The sequence below is a fragment of the Pseudochaenichthys georgianus genome, chromosome 15 (assembly GCF_902827115.2).
Source record: "Pseudochaenichthys georgianus chromosome 15, fPseGeo1.2, whole genome shotgun sequence".
Classification (NCBI taxonomy): Eukaryota; Metazoa; Chordata; class Actinopteri; order Perciformes; family Channichthyidae; genus Pseudochaenichthys; species Pseudochaenichthys georgianus.
Genome location: NC_047517.1, coordinates 29033874 through 29052163, shown reverse-complemented (window position 1 = coordinate 29052163; position 18290 = coordinate 29033874). Strand labels below are relative to the sequence as shown.

Here is an 18290-nt window from a genome sequence, read left to right as displayed (position 1 = left end):
AGCGGAGCGCTGGCAGCCGGGGAATGCTAGTGGCAGGCCAAGTCTTCTGTAAGTCCGCTGGGTTAAAGCCGTGCTACCGATCCCCGGGAATCATTAGCCGAGTGAGGAGAATGTGCAGCTTGCCATGGAGGGGAAGGAGAAGAGCTTCTGCCATTTGAGGTTTATACGGTTTTAATAAGTTGCAGGTTCTGTCAGTTTCTAAGACGATGTTCAGTTTCTGTAGGTACCAAATGCTACTTAGTCTGAGTTTATTATTATTATTATTTGTTTACGTCACTTTTATTTGTTTGTTGAGCACTTCCGGTAATTGTCACATGAGTGTGGTTTGTGTATATAGGTCCCCTGTTTCATGTTGAGTGCGGATGACAGAGGGTGAGCTTGTGCTGTCATTTTTTCTGTTGACCGTTTTTGTCCCTATAGTTACTGTGTTTTGATTTTGTTTATTAAATATCGTCAAACTATCTTACTTCAGTATGGACTTTCTCATTGAAAACGCGTCGCAGCTTATAGCCAAGCTTACTGAACTGGAAATTGAGCCGCCACAGTTTCCTTTCTTCCGTCACTTCATGTCAGAGAGATACACAATTATCTTTGTTCTGCTTGTTCAGCAGCCTTACCTGTTTGATGGTGAAGTCGTTGATAAGGTGGTGGTTGTGTTCGTTCAGGTTGCAGTGCAGGGACACGCAGTCGCTCTGGTAGAGCAGGTCCTGCAGCGTGTAGACCCGCTGAACGCCCAGCGAGCGCTCCAGCCCGTCCTGGATGTACGGGTCGTAGAAGATCACGTTGAAGCCGAACGCCTTCGCCCGGATCGCCACCGCCTGGCCCGAGCGACCTGATGGAGGCACCAGAAGGAAAGGAAGCACGGATTCAGAGATAATTCAGATGTTCTAAACATTTTAATACGAATTATTTTAGATTGTATCAGAGTCCTGAACTGGCTTCAATGTCCTACAAAAAAGTAGTGTATAGGGTGAATTCACAGTACAGTAATGGCCATGGCAGAAATTAATCTAATGTGGTGGAGGGGGGGGGGGGGGGGGAAAGCAGAACAAAACACATCTGTTTAAAAAATCTAAATGATTTGATTATTTGATCATAATAATAATCGGCTGCTGAAGCTTATTTTATTATGAAAATTATTTCAGTTTTAATGAATCCCTAAACATAATTATTTATTGAGATATTTGACAGATCACAACAAATCGGGTTTTTTTATTAAAAAAATGTGTGAGCAAAGATGCCAAGTACTCAGTAGTTTAAAACATTCATCATCAGAAACACATTTACATTTTTCTATACTTGGTTTATGACGAAATAAATACACATAATGCTAACACCATTTCTCTGTGTTTTGTGTTAAATGCTTATTAGTAAATGTTAGCATCCTGACCGGACCCACTACGCTAATTGGGTTTTACCATGTTAAACATGAGTCTGTACCTGCTAAACATGACGTCAGCCTTGTAGTTAAGTCTTGCTTCACAAAGTTAGAAATTCACTTTTTATGGCATTTAACAGACTAAGAGCTATCAAAATTAGATAACATTCGTCTGTATTAAAAACAACATTTATGTGCAGCCCTATTGAAAAAAAACAAGTACACTGAGTAAACAATCTGACAACTTTAGAACAACAAATTCACATTTCACCTCGCAATGTGATTAAGCCAGTTAGATTAAGATACATTTAAAAATTGTTGACAAAAAAATCTGTTATTGTTAAAATCGAAAAAGAAGCTCACCAAATCCGATGAGTCCGAGCGTCTCTCCTCTGATCCTCGCCGCCCCCGACGCCACCTCCCTGATCTGCTCCACGCTCTGGACCCGCGTGCCCTCCCGGAGAGCCTGGTACAGCCAGGTGTTCCGCCGGTACAGGTTGAGGATGTGACAAAGTGTTGAGTCTGCTGTCTCTTCTACCGCCGCTGAGGGGATATTACACACCGCAATGCCTGGACAAGAGAAGCAATGAAGATAAAGGGATGAAACATAGGTACTTCAAATGACTAGTAACTTAACTGCTCTACAGATTTAACAGTTGATTCTAAGTACAGAAGCTGTTTTCAAGAGGGCATAATCTAGTCGTTTTTTAGTTCACAAAGTCATTGACAGGAAAATAATTTCTTTATGACCCTCTACAAAATAAAAATGCACTGTGTATGAAACTGAAGAGGATAATTACAATAGCTAATTATGGCCATGAAAAGAACATTTCTCAAAACATGCACGTCAGCGCACAAAGATGAATTACCACAAACAACGATAATTAGGACATCACACTAAATCCTGCTCTCATACAAACATATGCCGGAGGGGCCACATGGGAATCACAGTGAGAGTTTCATATCAGTTGGAGCATCTGCTCTGCATTTACAAACAGCGCCATTACATATTCTGTTTACAGTATGCAATCATTCCTGTTACATATGTTATTTATGTTAAGTCAATAGCAAGCGGAGTTTGCTTTGGCCCCCATCCAAAAGTGCACTGTTCTTATCCATAATGCATCATTTTTGTTAATTTATTCTTTTTTTTATTATCACGCAGGAGTGAATGAATAAGCCATATTGGCAGATATGACCCCAACTTCTTCAATATTCTCAGTATAGGATTACTTCTGAAAAACCTTAGTTTTAAACATTTCTCAACAACTTTTTTCATCCCTCAGTCTAAAAATGGTATTGTTATATTATTCCAGGTGTTGATAGTTGTGCTCCCTCCGTTTCACAGGGAAAGAAAAACCTTGAAATAGTCAAATAAAAGATTAAAAAGCACAGAACAGCAAGTCTTCAAATCAAGCACATTACATTTACTAAATGATCTACATTATCTATTCCGATTTAAAAAAAATGATTATTTGGAGTCCATCAACACCTGTCATTTGTTAAATATCGTTCTTTTTAAAAAAAAACTTGTTCTGTTACATTTCCAATAGAGGGACAATTGGTAGAATTATGTTAAGAGATGACTATCCCTTTTTTTGTAATACTATGAAACGTTCACCGCGGGAAAAACGAACAAAAAAATACCCTGAAATGTTTTATGTCATATTGGCCTAGAGTTACATTGTTCCTTATTCTCAGTATTTTCTTCACCTTAAAATATAATACACTGTAGTTTGCTATATATACACTCATTGTCCGAGGTGTTTTTATTTACTTAGCTTTTAAGGTTATTTGCATAGTTACGTTTACATTTGGTGTAATACTTGTCTTTAGTATCCTTTTTTAATGCTAAATACTTTCTTAAAAATAATTTTTCTTTTATTATCATTATATATATTTATTATTTTTTTTTCTACCTACTTATTTTTTTCAGATTGTTTATGTTCGCACCAGCAGATACCAGAGCAAATTCCAATAGACTTGATTCTGATTCTGACATGCTAGCTTCTGAACAACCTCTCCCTAGTCCCTCTCTGTGTCTGCTTGCCCCTCAGTCTCACCCAGGTCCCCGGCAGCCTTGATATCGATGTTGTCGTAGCCGCTGCCGATGCGGATGATGATGCGCAGCGACTTGAACTTCTCCAGGTCCTCTCTGGTCAGGGTGATGGTGTGGTACATCATGGCCCCCACGGCCTCATTCAGCACCTGAGGGACATCATCATCATCATCATCATCATCATCATCATCATCATCATCATCATCATCACTGTCTCATTACATCATCAACAATCATTAACAGCCTTTAGGAGTCAATCTGCATTCACATTATGATCAGTCATTATTTAATCAGAACCATCCCTATACTCAAATTCCTGCAACATTATGTATGAATTGAATCGGAGAGCATTCACCACCTCACATTTTCCTGCAGCTTTACGTCCCCTTTTTCTTCATCTAAATGCAAATTGATTGTTTATGTGTGCCCTGAAATATGAGTGCCTGTCTGTGTGTTTATAATGATTGCTTTCGCCAAAGCTGCCTTTTGTCACAATCCATTCATTCAGACTGTAGACAAACAGAGCTGAAGTGGACGCAGGCAGGACCATAAAGTAGACGGGCAGCTGCTGAGGAACCCGGAGAGAATCAGAAAGTAGCTGCCGCCGCCGCACGCCACGGCCGCTAAATCACACGTTAGAATTCACAACCCGCTCACTGAATTAACCTAACCGAGCCAGATTAGCATAGCCTTGAATTACCATGCAACATTTGTATTGGAGCTTGTTGTAGTGAGAGCCAGATGCTAAATTCAAGGTTAACGCTCTCTCCATGCATTCATCTCATTACTTTAGAGAAGCAGGCCCAGCAGCAGGCTTGGCTGGAGACGATGCTGGGAAATTCACTAAAAATCACATGAACACAAGCGGAGAGTTTACATGAAAAGAGAGAAAATGGGTTTTGTTTTGTGTGATAATTAGTTGAATAACTCATCTGGCATGCCACAGTTCATCTTTACATTGTTGTTCACAAGGCTATTACCTACAGCAAGGGATCATGAATAATGCAAAGCACATAAGGTCTGTGAGTATGGCCTCACAGTACACTTATTCTACACCAGCGCAATGGAATATTTTGAAAGCTTTAACAAAATACTTGAACATGGGGATTGATTTGTGGATTCAGAGGTAGTGACATAGTGTGAAGGTATACAAATAGCTATAAATTAGGTCGCTTCATGGGTGTTGGTATTGTTTAGCTTTGAAGAGCGCCAGGCTAGCTGTTACCCCATGTGTTCAGTCATTATGCTAAGTTAATCAATAGCCGGCTTCACAAAATATTTAAATTTACCATAAAAGTTATGCCTAAAAGCTTCAACAAAGACAAACTATTTTTCACATTATTAGCTTCTTTTTTTTATTATCACACATCTATGATCTCCTTCCACCTAATATGGTTCTTAAAAGCCTTAGCTATTGAGGACAGATTGGGGGTAGCCTGCTTTGGGTGGAGGGAATCACAGAAAGTCCAGAAACATCATTTTATAGATGTATATCTTTCTTATTGTTCATATATATATAAGAGTTATTCAAAACACAGCACAATAAGGACACATAAAACACAACCCCTCTAATTCTCTCTCTTTGTGATTCAATCTCTCCAGTCCATCACTACACTTTCAAATAGCAAATAAAGCCCAAGGGTGTCATAAAAATTGCCATTTATGCATCACAAAATGTTCCTTACTCTTGATTGATCGTGTGATTTGTGCATGAGTGAGATACCCATCATTTTCACAATTACATCTTAAAACATTGGTTGAGATTTTTTGGGCAATTGAACTTGACAGCTGCACTTAGGAAGAGTGGTTTCTGATACAGCTACACTTTAAAAACAACACACTTTGTTTCTATCCTACTTCAATTTTCTGGGTCTTTTCCAAGGACAGAACTGGATTAGACCAAAAGCTCTTGTAATACATTTATTTTAAGGTGTACTCAACCGGGGCCACAACTCTCTTTCAGCTGAACTCTGGCTTACAGTTGTGCACTTTAGGCGCACAAGTAAATTGTTAAATTCTCCTCTGAATCGTTGAGTGACAGATTCCTTAATCACTGCATCTGCTCACTTCCAGGCAGTGCATGCAAAAAGACAGCAGTGTGCTTGGGTCTGTTTATATACCCATCATGTGTGAGCAGTACTTCACCACTAAAACTTGCAGTGAGGTGGTTGTGTGTGTGTGTGTGTGTGTGTGTGTGTGTGTGTGTGTGTGTGTGTGTGTGTGTGTGTGTGTGTGTGTGTGTGTGTGTGTGTGTGTGTGTGTGTGTGTGTGTGTGTGTGTGTGTGTGGTGCCCCATCTGTACCCTCTGCTGTGCAGTTATAGTTGTGGGAACGCTGCCAACATCTCTTCTCCCAGATGGGTACTCAGTATTTGTAATGTATACACCACGAGAGCATCTTACTGAACAGAGATTGCAGTGTGTGTGTGTGTGTGTGTGTGTGTGTGTGTGTGTGTGTGTGTGTGTGTGTGTGTGTGTGTGTGTGTGTGTGTGTGTGTGTGTGTGTGTGTGTGTGTGTGTGTGTGTGTGTGTGTGTGTGTGTGTGTGTGTGTGTGTGTGTGTGTGTGTGTGTGTGAACTAGGGGGGCAAGGAAGGACTAAAGTGTTATAAGCAGAACATTACAATATTAACTTTGCATTTGACATATAAATGATTATATTGGCACAAAAGTTAATCTGACTACTTTTACATTGCATATCAAATTCACCAAATATTTGGAGAATGTGCTGTAAGGAATCATGTTCACTAAATGAATACATCTTGAAGTGTTACCCTTCCTATTCTCTTTATATGTGTAACAGACCCTGCGGCTCTGATTGTAAACTTGCTCCTGACTGGGTCCAGTGTATCGGCAGTAAAACAAGACAAATGTTTCACCCACTCTGGCTCAGAACAATTATGCTGCCTTACTATTACCAGCCTCCTCCTCCTCCTCCTCCTTATTTAACAAAGCAGCACTTCAGCACCCAGTGGGATTACAGTCAGTGATGAAACCATTAGAATTGAACTGGGAGAGTGGAACAAGCGAGTGGGCTGAAATATTATTAAAGCATCACAGAGGAGGAGGAACAAGACGACTCTCCTGCACTCAACTGAGGACACATTATTCCAGAGTCACAGTCAAAGTTCATATTATGTCCATAACAGTGTGTGTGTGTGTGTGTGTGTGTGTGTGTGTGTGTGTGTGTGTGTGTGTGTGTGTGTGTGTGTGTGTGTGTGTGTGTGTGTGTGTGTGTGTGTCTGCTCCCAGCACACACTGCCTCTACAACATTTGTTTTGTAAAGCACTTTGAATTTGAATTGCGTACAGAAAAGTGCTATATAAATAAACTTGCCTTGCTACCACAGTACACCTGTTACTGCAGAGATGAACACAGACTGATGGTGTTGCTACAGAGTAATACATTGCATAGTCTGACATTTTCCAAACATATACTGCTTATTAAACGTACAAACACTGCTTTACATCCTGTCTGCACATCTTCTGTGTTTGACAAATGAAAAGAAGAGTGGTAAAGCAAAAGCACACAGTGGCTACCGAGAACCTGTGTTGAGGGAAAGTGAGCTCTGTGTGAGGGACAGCAAAAGGAAGTGTTGTATGTAACTCAAACTGAAAACTTCGCTTAAATCTTTCTTTTTTATATATTCAAATTGTATTCAAGTTTCTCTATGCTTTAAACACATTTAACATTATAATGTAATACAGTTTGTGTTTATTTTATTTCTTATTCCATTCTATGCATTTTCTAAATTGTATTTCTTTAACAAATCATTGAGTGAATTATTTCAGACATGTGCAATTACATATTTTATTTTACCCCCTTCTCTATTAAGTAGTGGAGAGGATTTTAAATATATCCACTCTACTCTATACTTGACGTCTTAAAGAAACAGACTGCTTGAAGCCAAGTTAAGTAAACATACAATTAACACAAATTAATTCAAGTTAATTACATGCATAAACAAAGGCTGCTTAAATGAGATTATAAATAAGGAGCATTTGTGCAAACATTTGAGATTTAGGACTTTGACGAACCATCCCAGAACAGTGGTCTGTTTTTATTAGGGGATAAAAGGTCAGTGCTACAGTTTGTTTAAATGTTAAGATATAAAAATAAAGGGGTGGAATCCTGTTATTTAAAGAATTGAAGTTGTTTACTTTTCCTAACATACAGGTGAAAAAGGGAGCAATCTGAAAGTTCTTATTGTACCTTCTCGTGTATCTCCTGTGTGGACTGGGCGTCACAGAAAGCCACGGTGGCCAGGTCTTTGAGGATGGGCATCTCCACGGTGCAGTCGCGCCCGTCCAGCAGCGCCACCAGGGGGCGCGGGTGCATAGGCCCGTTCATAATCTGGGGCCGAATACCTGCAGAGGGGAGGACAGAGAGAAAGGGGGTGGGGAGTTAATTATTTATAAGTGGCACACACAGTCAGCGAGCCGCAGAAGAAACAGTGAAATGTAGGAAAAGCATCCCGCAGCAGGAAGTGTTGACACAGCCTGGGACTGTGTTTTACCTGTGCGTGCCTGAATCAGTGACACACACACACACACACACACACACACACACACACACACACACACACACACACACACACACACACACACACACACACACACACACACACACACACACACACACACACACACACACACACACACACACACACACACACACACACACACACACACACACACACACACACACACACGCCAAAGTGTGTTAAAACTATCATCGTCTCCCTTACCTGGCAACACTGGGCAATATCACACACACATTCATTCACACACACATACACACACACACCAGGGCTGCTCGATTATGGCACAAATCATAATCTCGATTATTTGGGTCAATAATTGATATCACGATTATTAAAAACGATTATCCATTTACTTTGAAAACATAAAAAAAAAAAGATTAATAATAATAATAAAAAAAAAATCTTTATATTTCGATTACGTTGTTTTCGTATCGTTGCAAGCCATAATCGTAATTGTGATTACAATACGATTAATTGAGCAGCCCTAACACACACACAACGCTGGTGATATGAATACACCCCTCTCTGGCTGTTATCCACTCTGTTACCAGGCAACAGGTCCTTTCACCCCATGAGGTCATCACCTCCATTATCCTATCATCGTTCAGGGGCCGGCAGTGTGTGTGTTTCTGCACACTTTACACCATGTACCCACTGACGCGGAAGGAGATCATCAGGTATTAAATGGAAAGATTCAAATTTGAGGTCGTCTCGAGGTTTGTCCTTTCAGTATTTGGGTTTCTATCTTTGCCCCCCCCCCTCGTGATGCCCTTCAGGTAGAAAAGAGGTAAACAGATAGCAGCTGGAGGCTAGAACTGTGTCAGTATTGATGAAAGAGTCACTGATGGACTGATGGATTGTCACGATGAGCCAGTAAACTAACTCCATCTAAAATCAATGTTTCCTTTAGGTGTGAGATCGAGGAGAAGAGTGAGGACCCAAATTCCACTAAAAAGAGGGAGAAGGAAAAAGAGGAAAGGAGGAAGGAGGGAGGGGGTCCACACACCACCACTCTCCGGCTCCCTGCTGCCTGTTGTCATGGTGATTAGAGGAATTGGGCAGGATTATGAAATATTTTATTTAGTGACATCTGCGCTGCTGGAAAGGACATCCAAGCCTCCTCGCTCTTAGTCTCTCTAACTCCTCCAGTTTTGGGAAGCATTGACGGTGTTTGTGACCTACACAACTACAACATGCTAACATATGTACTTTATGTAGATCAGGTTACTATAGTGATACAAAATACAACAAAGAGATGCATGTAAATGTAGCAGAGTCGCAATTAATCTGTGCTTCAATTCTGCACCGGTAGGCTCGTCTTCTTGTATGCACCGTTAAGGGAAAAGGTTGCATTGACTATGGTTAATGTTTGAAGAAGCTTCCCTTTTCAGCCCTAAAACATTATGCGCAGAATCGTAGATGAACACAAATATTTCTGCCAAATTAAGCTTTGGCTATTCCCTGAGGTATTTGTATACATGAGATGTTGTGTGTGTTCCTCACTGATTTGTCATGGGCACGTTTCATTTAAAATTTGGATTTTAATTTTGATGCCAGGTGTCGGTTTATTTTGCCAGGCCACTGTCAATTAAATGTGATCACTCCAACTCCACACAGTACCGACGGAAGATTTTGAGTGACTTAAAAAGATATCCCCAAGTCATTATTATTAGTATTTTGTCATCAATACTTTTTTTTGCAGAGAAATACTTACATTCAGGAAACTTAGCTTAAGAGTTTCCTGAAATTAAAATAATGAATAATCATAGCATCTTTAAGAATGACATCTCAATTAGGTTTAACAAAAGCTGTTCTGCGCTATTTATAACAAATGTTTTTCCAGTCAACATGACGTAGGGTTTAAGCAAAACAGATCTTTTCAGAGAAGGTTCTCAATGCACCTACAAACTTGAACTTACATTGTACCTCTTGCAAGCTGCATCTCTGTGCTGCTATACAATCTGAAAACATCCAGCGTTGAAGCATGCTGAAAAAACATAGGCTGTAAATTATGTAGAGCTCGATGCTGTAACTCAACACACAGCACACAGAACATCTGCGCGTTCCTATCAGAAAGAAACCACGGATTCATTTAAAAGAGAGCTTATAGCATGTCATTAATATAACAGCATTGACAGAAGGACATCCAACCTGCACTTGTATCAGGATTAACTTCTGTAATGATTGCTTTCTGTCTCTATTTGTTTCAAACGGCGGAGGAAGGTGAACCACATTCAGACATCTCGGAGGGGAGACAATTGGGATGAGGGTTTGTATTATAGTTTCTCCTAAACTCCACATCTCAGGTGTGTCGTCTGCTTGCAGGGTTTATAGACACGGATGAGCGATCACTTTTTCTAAATGTGGATGGTCCTTTAAAAGGTTATTCAACTGAGTGCACACATGATTGCTTGTCACAGCCTTTTTTTACAGAAAAGCTTCTAACTGGAATCAGAAGTTCTAAAAGATGCGAGCATTAGGAAGGCTGTTATGAAAGAAGCTATTATTCCCACATTGCATTGTGGGAAATGTAGTGTTTCTGCAGCTTCAGCCATGCTAGACATTACAAATGAGGATATCTTTGCTGCTGTGCTTTTCAATTTGAAAATTGCTTTCGAAATCTGTCTCTCGCGAGTTGCACAACCTTCTAAAGTGCAATAATTCCTCACAGCTACCATTGAGCAGTTTAAAGCAGCAGAGTGAATATTATTAAGTCAAATATCTGCTTGCAACTTATTTAAATGAAATTATGCTTTGATAGTTATTACTGACCTTTTCTTCCAGTTACTTTTATTATTATTGCTTTGCTTTTATGTTTCCTGATTACCATTTTTAGTGTTTGGTGTCAATTTCCTACGGAGTATAACTGCCTCCCTGGCCTTTTTTTCAAAATGATGTAGAGATTAAGAGAGAGTGTTTTTATTATATTACACTACATTACAGTCATTAACAATATTATTATTATAGTGCAGCGCCTATAATAAAATCCTAAATGGCAAAAGAGAAGGATGCGCAAAGAAGAAACCTCCATCTTTGCGTTCTTAGTATAAGCTGAATGCATGCTTCACTCTCACCCGAGGCACTCATGGTGTGTGTGTGTGTGTGCGTGCGTGCAGAGTTGTTGTGTGTAAGCGAGAGGAGACGGGAGAGGTCGGCTTGCCAAACACACCTGTGGGTCTGCAGCTCTTTGTGCCCTCTCATCACACTCCTGCAGAGTTCAGTATCACAGCTCAGACCGAGCAACAAATACTTCTATCATCAGACGCCGCGTTGTGTTCACACATGAAAACACACACTCTTAGATGAAAGGATAGAAAAAGCAGCGAGACTCCCTTGCTTGATACACACACACACACACACACAAACAAGAAGCCGCTGGTATAAAAGAGAAAAGAAAGCAGCATCACTTGTCGGAAGTATGTAAAACTGCTGTTGATTAATTATTTCCTAGTGGCTAATAGCCTTTCTAGAGCCTAATAAGCCTGAACGTGGCAGTGCATTTAACACATGATGAATCTGTGGATAATTAACGCCTAACAAGGCTGTTAATGAAGCTCTTAATGACTCAGATACCTGGCCAGTGATTACAAAGAGTAAAACAATCCCCTCAGACAGAGAAAAAATGAAAATGACAGTATGTTTATAATACATGATGACAGGTTCAGACAAAAACAAATCCACAGCTGATGTGTATTCATAAAGACATAAACACACACTGTTGGAAAGGTGTTGACTGAGGCTCTGTAATGGCCTCTTATCAGCATCCCTCCAGGGAATGTCTGTCACATCACAGTTAATGAGTTTTGGGGCTTTAGTCTCTATTCTCACGCTGTCAGAAGCACACTACACTACATTTCCTCTTGCCAAGTCAGGTTGAGGAGGAGCCATCATCATTTTGAGGATAAAAAAAAGAAAAGAATCAGCAACAAGGTGGCGGGAAACATTATTTGGGTCTTCGACATATGGGATGACTTTCTTAAGGAAATGCCTGATCGTCCAAAGAGCCATTCTTTTTCTATAATGTGTGTATAAGTGCATCATGTCTCAATACTCCACTTGTTCTGGCAGCACACAGCTCAGGGTGGAGGATGTATTTGTTGTACGTTGCACGTGTAACAGCAACTTATTTCTTTTTCTTAAATGAATGATAGCCTCTTTATTTCTTAAGTTACTTCTTATTTTTGCCTTTTTTACAATTGTAACTGACACCGCTTTGGGACCAATCAAGGTTTTCTGATTCTGATGGAAAACTAACAAAAGCAACACTTTCCGTTGATTTAATGAGAACTGTTTTGAGGTGGGTTTTTTAAAGAATACTTTTAGAGCGCTATTAGCATTGTTTGTTGACTGCTTACACTCTAATAAGACTGTAAGAAATTATTATTCACCTTTTTCTATGTCTTGTGCATTTTGTATTTCTGAAATCCGCCCTATCATTCATTTGTTAGTGTGTGAAACCCCCATTGGGTGGTTTGTTATAGAACCAGTTAAGGTTGATGTGTGTTTAAGATTACAGCCATCAGGAGAGCAGCACACATTGCATATCTTGGTTGAAAAGGAACCAACATAAATATTTCTGAAAAATAAACAGAAAGAGATCTGAGCTTTGTGGTGTATTGACACAAATTAATATCACAATATGGCAAGAGTAAACAAAACATCTGATGCGGTGAATAAATCATAATTGTATTGGTTGGCAGAATTACGATGGTTGTGAACTGACCACACACACTTTTTCAGTTCTGTTAGTATCATTAAAATATCACACTGCCCGACTGAAGGCCTTATTTGGTTAGAACAGTCGTAAACTATGGGGTTGATTACCTCACTGACATTATGGGTCATCGGGGAGTATCACAGAGACACAGGATTACATTGCAGCTGCAGACGACTGTAACAACACTCATCTATAGATGTGGAATGAAAGCAGTAAGAATAGCTATGGTTACCTTTTTGTCTGTTGATTTAAGTCGAATAACTTCAGAACACATTTTTATCTTATGATTAGGCGATTTGGGTCACGTTGAGATCATGTAATAGTTATTAGCAAAACTTGTTAAGAAGAGATCATGAAATCATAAGAAACCAAACAATGACTCCCGACGGACATCTTCTCAGTTCTGGATTTCTTAACTGGCAAATAACGCCAAAAGTGAGAACACACACACGAGTCTGATCCCAATAATCACCCTAGGGTGGCTCCCACCTCCCCCACCGTCACACAGCAGCTGCTCTCATGCCAGCACTTGTAGACCAGAGGTCCAGCTGCTAAAGAATGAAGCAATGATTGCATCTGGCTTTTTTTTAAACTTAACTGGTGTCCTGCCACTTTCTCTCTGTTTAGATTCAACTCTCTCTCCCTTCCTCCCTCCATCCATCTTTTTATTTTCTCCCTCCAGCAGCTTGCCAGCCGCCCCGCCCGGCTGCCAGCTCCAGAACCTGGACTTTATGAAACGAAAGCAAAGCCAGAACGCTTCTTGTCCAAACACAGAGTCCCACCCAACACCAGACAAAATACCAGACTCATTTTCAGTCGGGAGGGAAAAATGCATACCGGAGTGGATATTAAAGTGCCTATTTACTGTTACGTAAACTATGAGCAGTAGAAACAACATCACTAAGATGGTTTACATTAGGCGCTGAGATATTTTGGCTGGTACTCATTCGGATAAAAATGCAAATAGCTTGTGTCAATTTCCTGTTATTGTACCCAAAGTATTAATCATTGCAGCACAACAGCCAGCATTGTTCGCAAGCCAGCAACTCATAAAGAAACAAAGCCCACAGCTTGACTAAGTAAATCTAAACCATGTTTGGTGTGACAGCAGATAGTCTTATCAGTGGAGGTCATGTGTTGTTGTATCCCTCAAGGGAAGCTTGCATGGACTAAGACTGATATCATCCTTTAGCCCATGCTAATCACAAACTGAACAATTCTCCAGGAAGTATGAACACTTTTGGCAGAGCTGGCAAGAGCGTACTGTTTAAACCACAAATGGATTACAGATGTTCCAACTAAAAAGCCTTTTTGGATTCTGACAACAGAAATAGAAGTCATCTTTTCAAACGCTTGAGAGGGAAAAAAGCTCATCGAAATATACGTCCTCTCCTTAGTGAATACGATCTTGGAAAAGCAGCTCAGAAAGCTTCGCTGCCAGGAGCTGTGAGTCAGAGTTTTTCAGAGGGAGAAGGATCATTTCCTAAATAGAGCGCAAACAATCAATGAAAGAAAATAAACAACGGCTCAAACCTGTATTTCTCCTCTACGGTTTGAAAACCAATCTTTAAATAGTTATTTAATAACATCAATTATCTTCGTTTCTAAAGCTCCATTTTCTGACAGATGGTGCGCTCTGGTTTTGTGGTTTCATGGATCTCCAACACGAAAGAGGGTTTCATTTGGAAGTTAATGCACTCCCAATAGATTTACTTGTGGTTTGTTTGTGAGTTCATCCCACATCTTGAAAGCTAAATTGTCCACTTGAGGGACTGCAGAGTGGTATTAACTTACCTGCTCTGTTGTGATTTCCTGCATAATAACACGTTGTTCTGTGCCATCTCAAATATCTCTTAATAGCCGTCTGAGACAGTTTAGTATCCTCATCTCACAGAGGAGCGACACAGCAGTTTCAAAATCGCATGTCTTTTTTACTTGGTTCAATATTACAGGTGAATCTCTCTAGGAAACCCTCGCCACTCGCCATCTCATTCCTTTCCCTCTATTTCCCTTTTCCTTCCTCATAGTTTAAAAGGTGATGAAATGCTCAAACTGGTGGCATACTATGTGGATGCTCCTACATCGGCCCCGCATCAATGGAACAATAGAACTGTAAAAACAAAAGGAAGTGAGGAAGATTTTCCATGGCACGATGATGTCAGGGCCACAGCGGCGGTCGCTGAGTTCACAGCGAGCTTTTAGAGAAAACTACTCCGCAGTTGACGCCGAGCCAAAACGGGCTAAACGGGCTTAGGACCAACAGCTGGTTCTGGTTACCTAGCAACTCCCAAGCTGGGGGCCTCAGTGATGGGGTAGTCCGAGGGGTGAGAAGAGGAGGGGGCCCAGACGATAACCCAGTGGGCTCTCTTTGTGGCAAGTGCAGCGGTGACAGGAAAAGCTTGATTTCATGATATTGAATCTTGCCCCCAAAAGGCAACGTGCCTCAGGCCACACAACCTGGCAACCCAAACACAGAGCGTGAAGTGGCACGACCGGTGTTTCTCTGCAGCATTTTGCTCGGAGACTTCAGGAATACCAACGTGCTCGCTGTGGTACTGTGCACACACACACACACACACACACACACACACACACACACACACACACAGACAATGAGTGTGGCTGCACTTAGCTTCACACCCACCCACAGATGATAACCATAAATGACCAGTGATAATCCGGGATGTCATTAGGTTGGATAAAATGTTCAAGGGCATTCACAGCTCTTAATTCTCCCTTCTACTCTCCTTCTGCTCTGTAGTGCATGTCGACCTGCATGCTACTTACAATAAAAACAGCAATGTTGCGCTCTTTAACTGTGCATACATCCTAACAAGAAACTGGCGCCGGTATTCTTGGGAGTATCTACTTTCTTAGTGTGTTTACGATCCCTTGGCATCTGTAGAAAAAAGAAGGGAGGTGTAATCTTTTTTTTGGCAGACTTGCCTCCTCCAGGCCCCCACCGGACCCTATCAGCGCCCGGTTACACTGCCGCCACTGCAGCCTGTTTCTTGTTCCACTATGTGGACACACAAAGACTTTGTTTGTCCTCCCTCCGCCTGCCCTCCTCCAAACTTATCACCACCCAACGCCCAGCCAAGAGGGGCGAGGGTGGTGAGAGATAAAAGGATGAGAGAGGAGGGAAGGGTGAAATTACATGTAAAAGTGGATAAGGAGAGAGGAGGAAGAAAACATTCGTTGACATAAAGATATCACAGGTGGTGTCAGCGGTAAATACAACACAAAGTGAGGGAGAGGAGCATCCATCAATCAGCATCTCCTCTTTAAATGTTTTCTTTTGTGCTTCGCTTGCAAGGCCTGAAAACAACCGGGGTCCTGAGAGAAAAGCAGCTGTCAGTGCTGATGAACAGTGGACAGTGCACTCGAGCTTTAACACACACACACACACACACACACACACACACACACACACACACACACACACACACACACACACACACACACACACACACACACACACACACACACACACACACACACACACACACACACACACACACACACACACACACACACACACACACACACACACACACACACACACACACACACACAGGTCAGGAACAATTACATACAAACCAACATTATCAGCAGGTTTGTTTGTACCTATGCAAAAGATTTTAAGTGCTGACATTACTGATTAGTTTAAGTTGATATGGTATTTTTTGCGATTTGGACAAAGGTGAGAAGAATGAGGAGAAATTGCAAATCAACTGCCAATTTGAGCCCCACTATTTAAACTAATCGTTCTTGGGGAAATCAGATTTTTTAATATAATTTTCAACTGGAAATTACTGATTATTTTTACATTATTTCAATTTTTAAAAGCATTAAAATGACCCCGGATAAATCAGATTTATCTAAAAAAACTCGCTTGACATACATCCTTATTTTCAAAGTGCACGCCTGAATACAAACCCTGTGACGGACAGCGTTCACACACAGGAGCGCCCATTAACACTCTCACACAGAGCCACTCTGATGCCCATTCTTCTGTGACCTTTGACCCTTTAAATGACAGCCCGTCTAATCTCGCCTCCTCTCGCTGCAGTGCAGAGGTCTGTGGTTTCAAACCGAGGAAACACTCACACTGATGTTGCCCTCATACACACACACACACACACACACACACACACACACACACACACACACACACACACACACACACACACACACACACACACACACACACACACACACACACACACACACACACACACACACACACACACACACACACACACACACACACACACACACACACACACACACACACACACACACACACACACACACACACACACTGATTTCATGACACACTTCATTGCAAAAACATAAGAGGCTCATTAGCCTTAAAGCCAAACCCATCTCCCTCCTCCCCCACCTCTCACCATTACACACGCACACGCACACACACACACACACACACACACACACACACACACACACACACACACACACACACACACACACACACACACACACACACACACACACACACACACACACACACACACACACACACACACACGCACTACACAATGTGAAACATGCTTCTTGCCTGGGAAATGCTGTCTCCACATTCTTCAAATCAGGAGCTGCACATGGCAGAGGAAATGTGGTGGAGGGACAAAAAAAAAATAGAAAAGAAGTGGGATGGGGGGGGGGTATTCTCACACAGTATGCCCGGGGTTATCCTCTCCTCTCTACCTCCTCCTCTCACCTCCCTCTCTCTGTCTGTCTTCTCTTGATCTGCCACTGCTTGTTTCCAAATCTGTCCTCCTTCATCACTTCACTCCCAGAAGCTCCATTTCTCTTTCTCAGACGACTGGTACTCTTGAGTTGAAAGAAAAAATGGAAGGTGGCACAGGAGGGCAGTGGGCGCGGGGGGAGAACTATGATCGTAAAGCCCGTGTGGCTAAAGCAGCGCCGTCAACTCCTTTAATCTCCAATGAGGGGGGGGGGAGGAAAATTGGATCTCTATTCGTCTTCAGCCGGAGATCGGCACTTCAGAGCGTCCTCCTCCTTCCGCCTCTTCAGTCAGATCACTTGTATCTTCTTTTTTTTCCCCGTCAGCCGCTTCTCTCTCGCTCCGTCTCTCTCTTCTTTTCCCTTCACGGCAGGTTTGGGCTATTCATTCAGACGTCAGGCTCACTCCGTCAGCCTTTTGTTGCGAGTCACAGAGAGACAGAGTGAAAGAGAGAGAGCGAGAGAGAGAGAGAGAGAGAGAGAGAGAGAGAGAGAGAGAGAGAGAGAGAGAGAGAGAGAGAGAGAGAGAGGAAGGGGTGGGGGGAGAAAAATGGCAAAAGGCGAGAAAAAAAAGACAGAGAAAACAAGCCGGTGCCACAGCTATGCAGGAGAAAAGAAAAGAGGGAGGTAAATAAAAGAGACGGGGGGGGGGAAATCCTTGAAGAGCACCAGTCACAGCGAGAGGTGCCGCGCTACTGGCACACGTTCGACTCCCTCTTCCATTCTCTCCGACCTTCCCCTTTCCCTCAACATATTTTCCTTCTCCCTTTTTTTTCCCTCCCCTCCTTCCTTCCCTCCCTCCCTCCCTCCCTCCCTCCCTCCCTGCC

The 18290-nt window shown here is 41.7% G+C and overlaps 1 protein-coding gene across 5 annotated transcripts in view; it reads right to left on the bottom strand.

The window, feature by feature from the left end:
• The window catches only part of ctbp2a (C-terminal binding protein 2a), a 67298-nt gene that overhangs the window by 5503 nt on the left and 43505 nt on the right, over positions 1–18290 (bottom strand). For 3 of the 5 annotated variants that reach the window (XM_071205586.1, XM_071205585.1, XM_034100630.2), the window contains 4 exons: positions 7646–7800; positions 3442–3586; positions 1742–1948; positions 618–832 (listed from right to left, as the gene is read on the bottom strand). In XM_071205586.1, coding sequence (XP_071061687.1) covers positions 618–832; positions 1742–1948; positions 3442–3586; positions 7646–7800 — 722 coding nt within the window. The other 2 variants (XM_071205588.1, XM_071205587.1) reach the window with 2 other exon arrangements.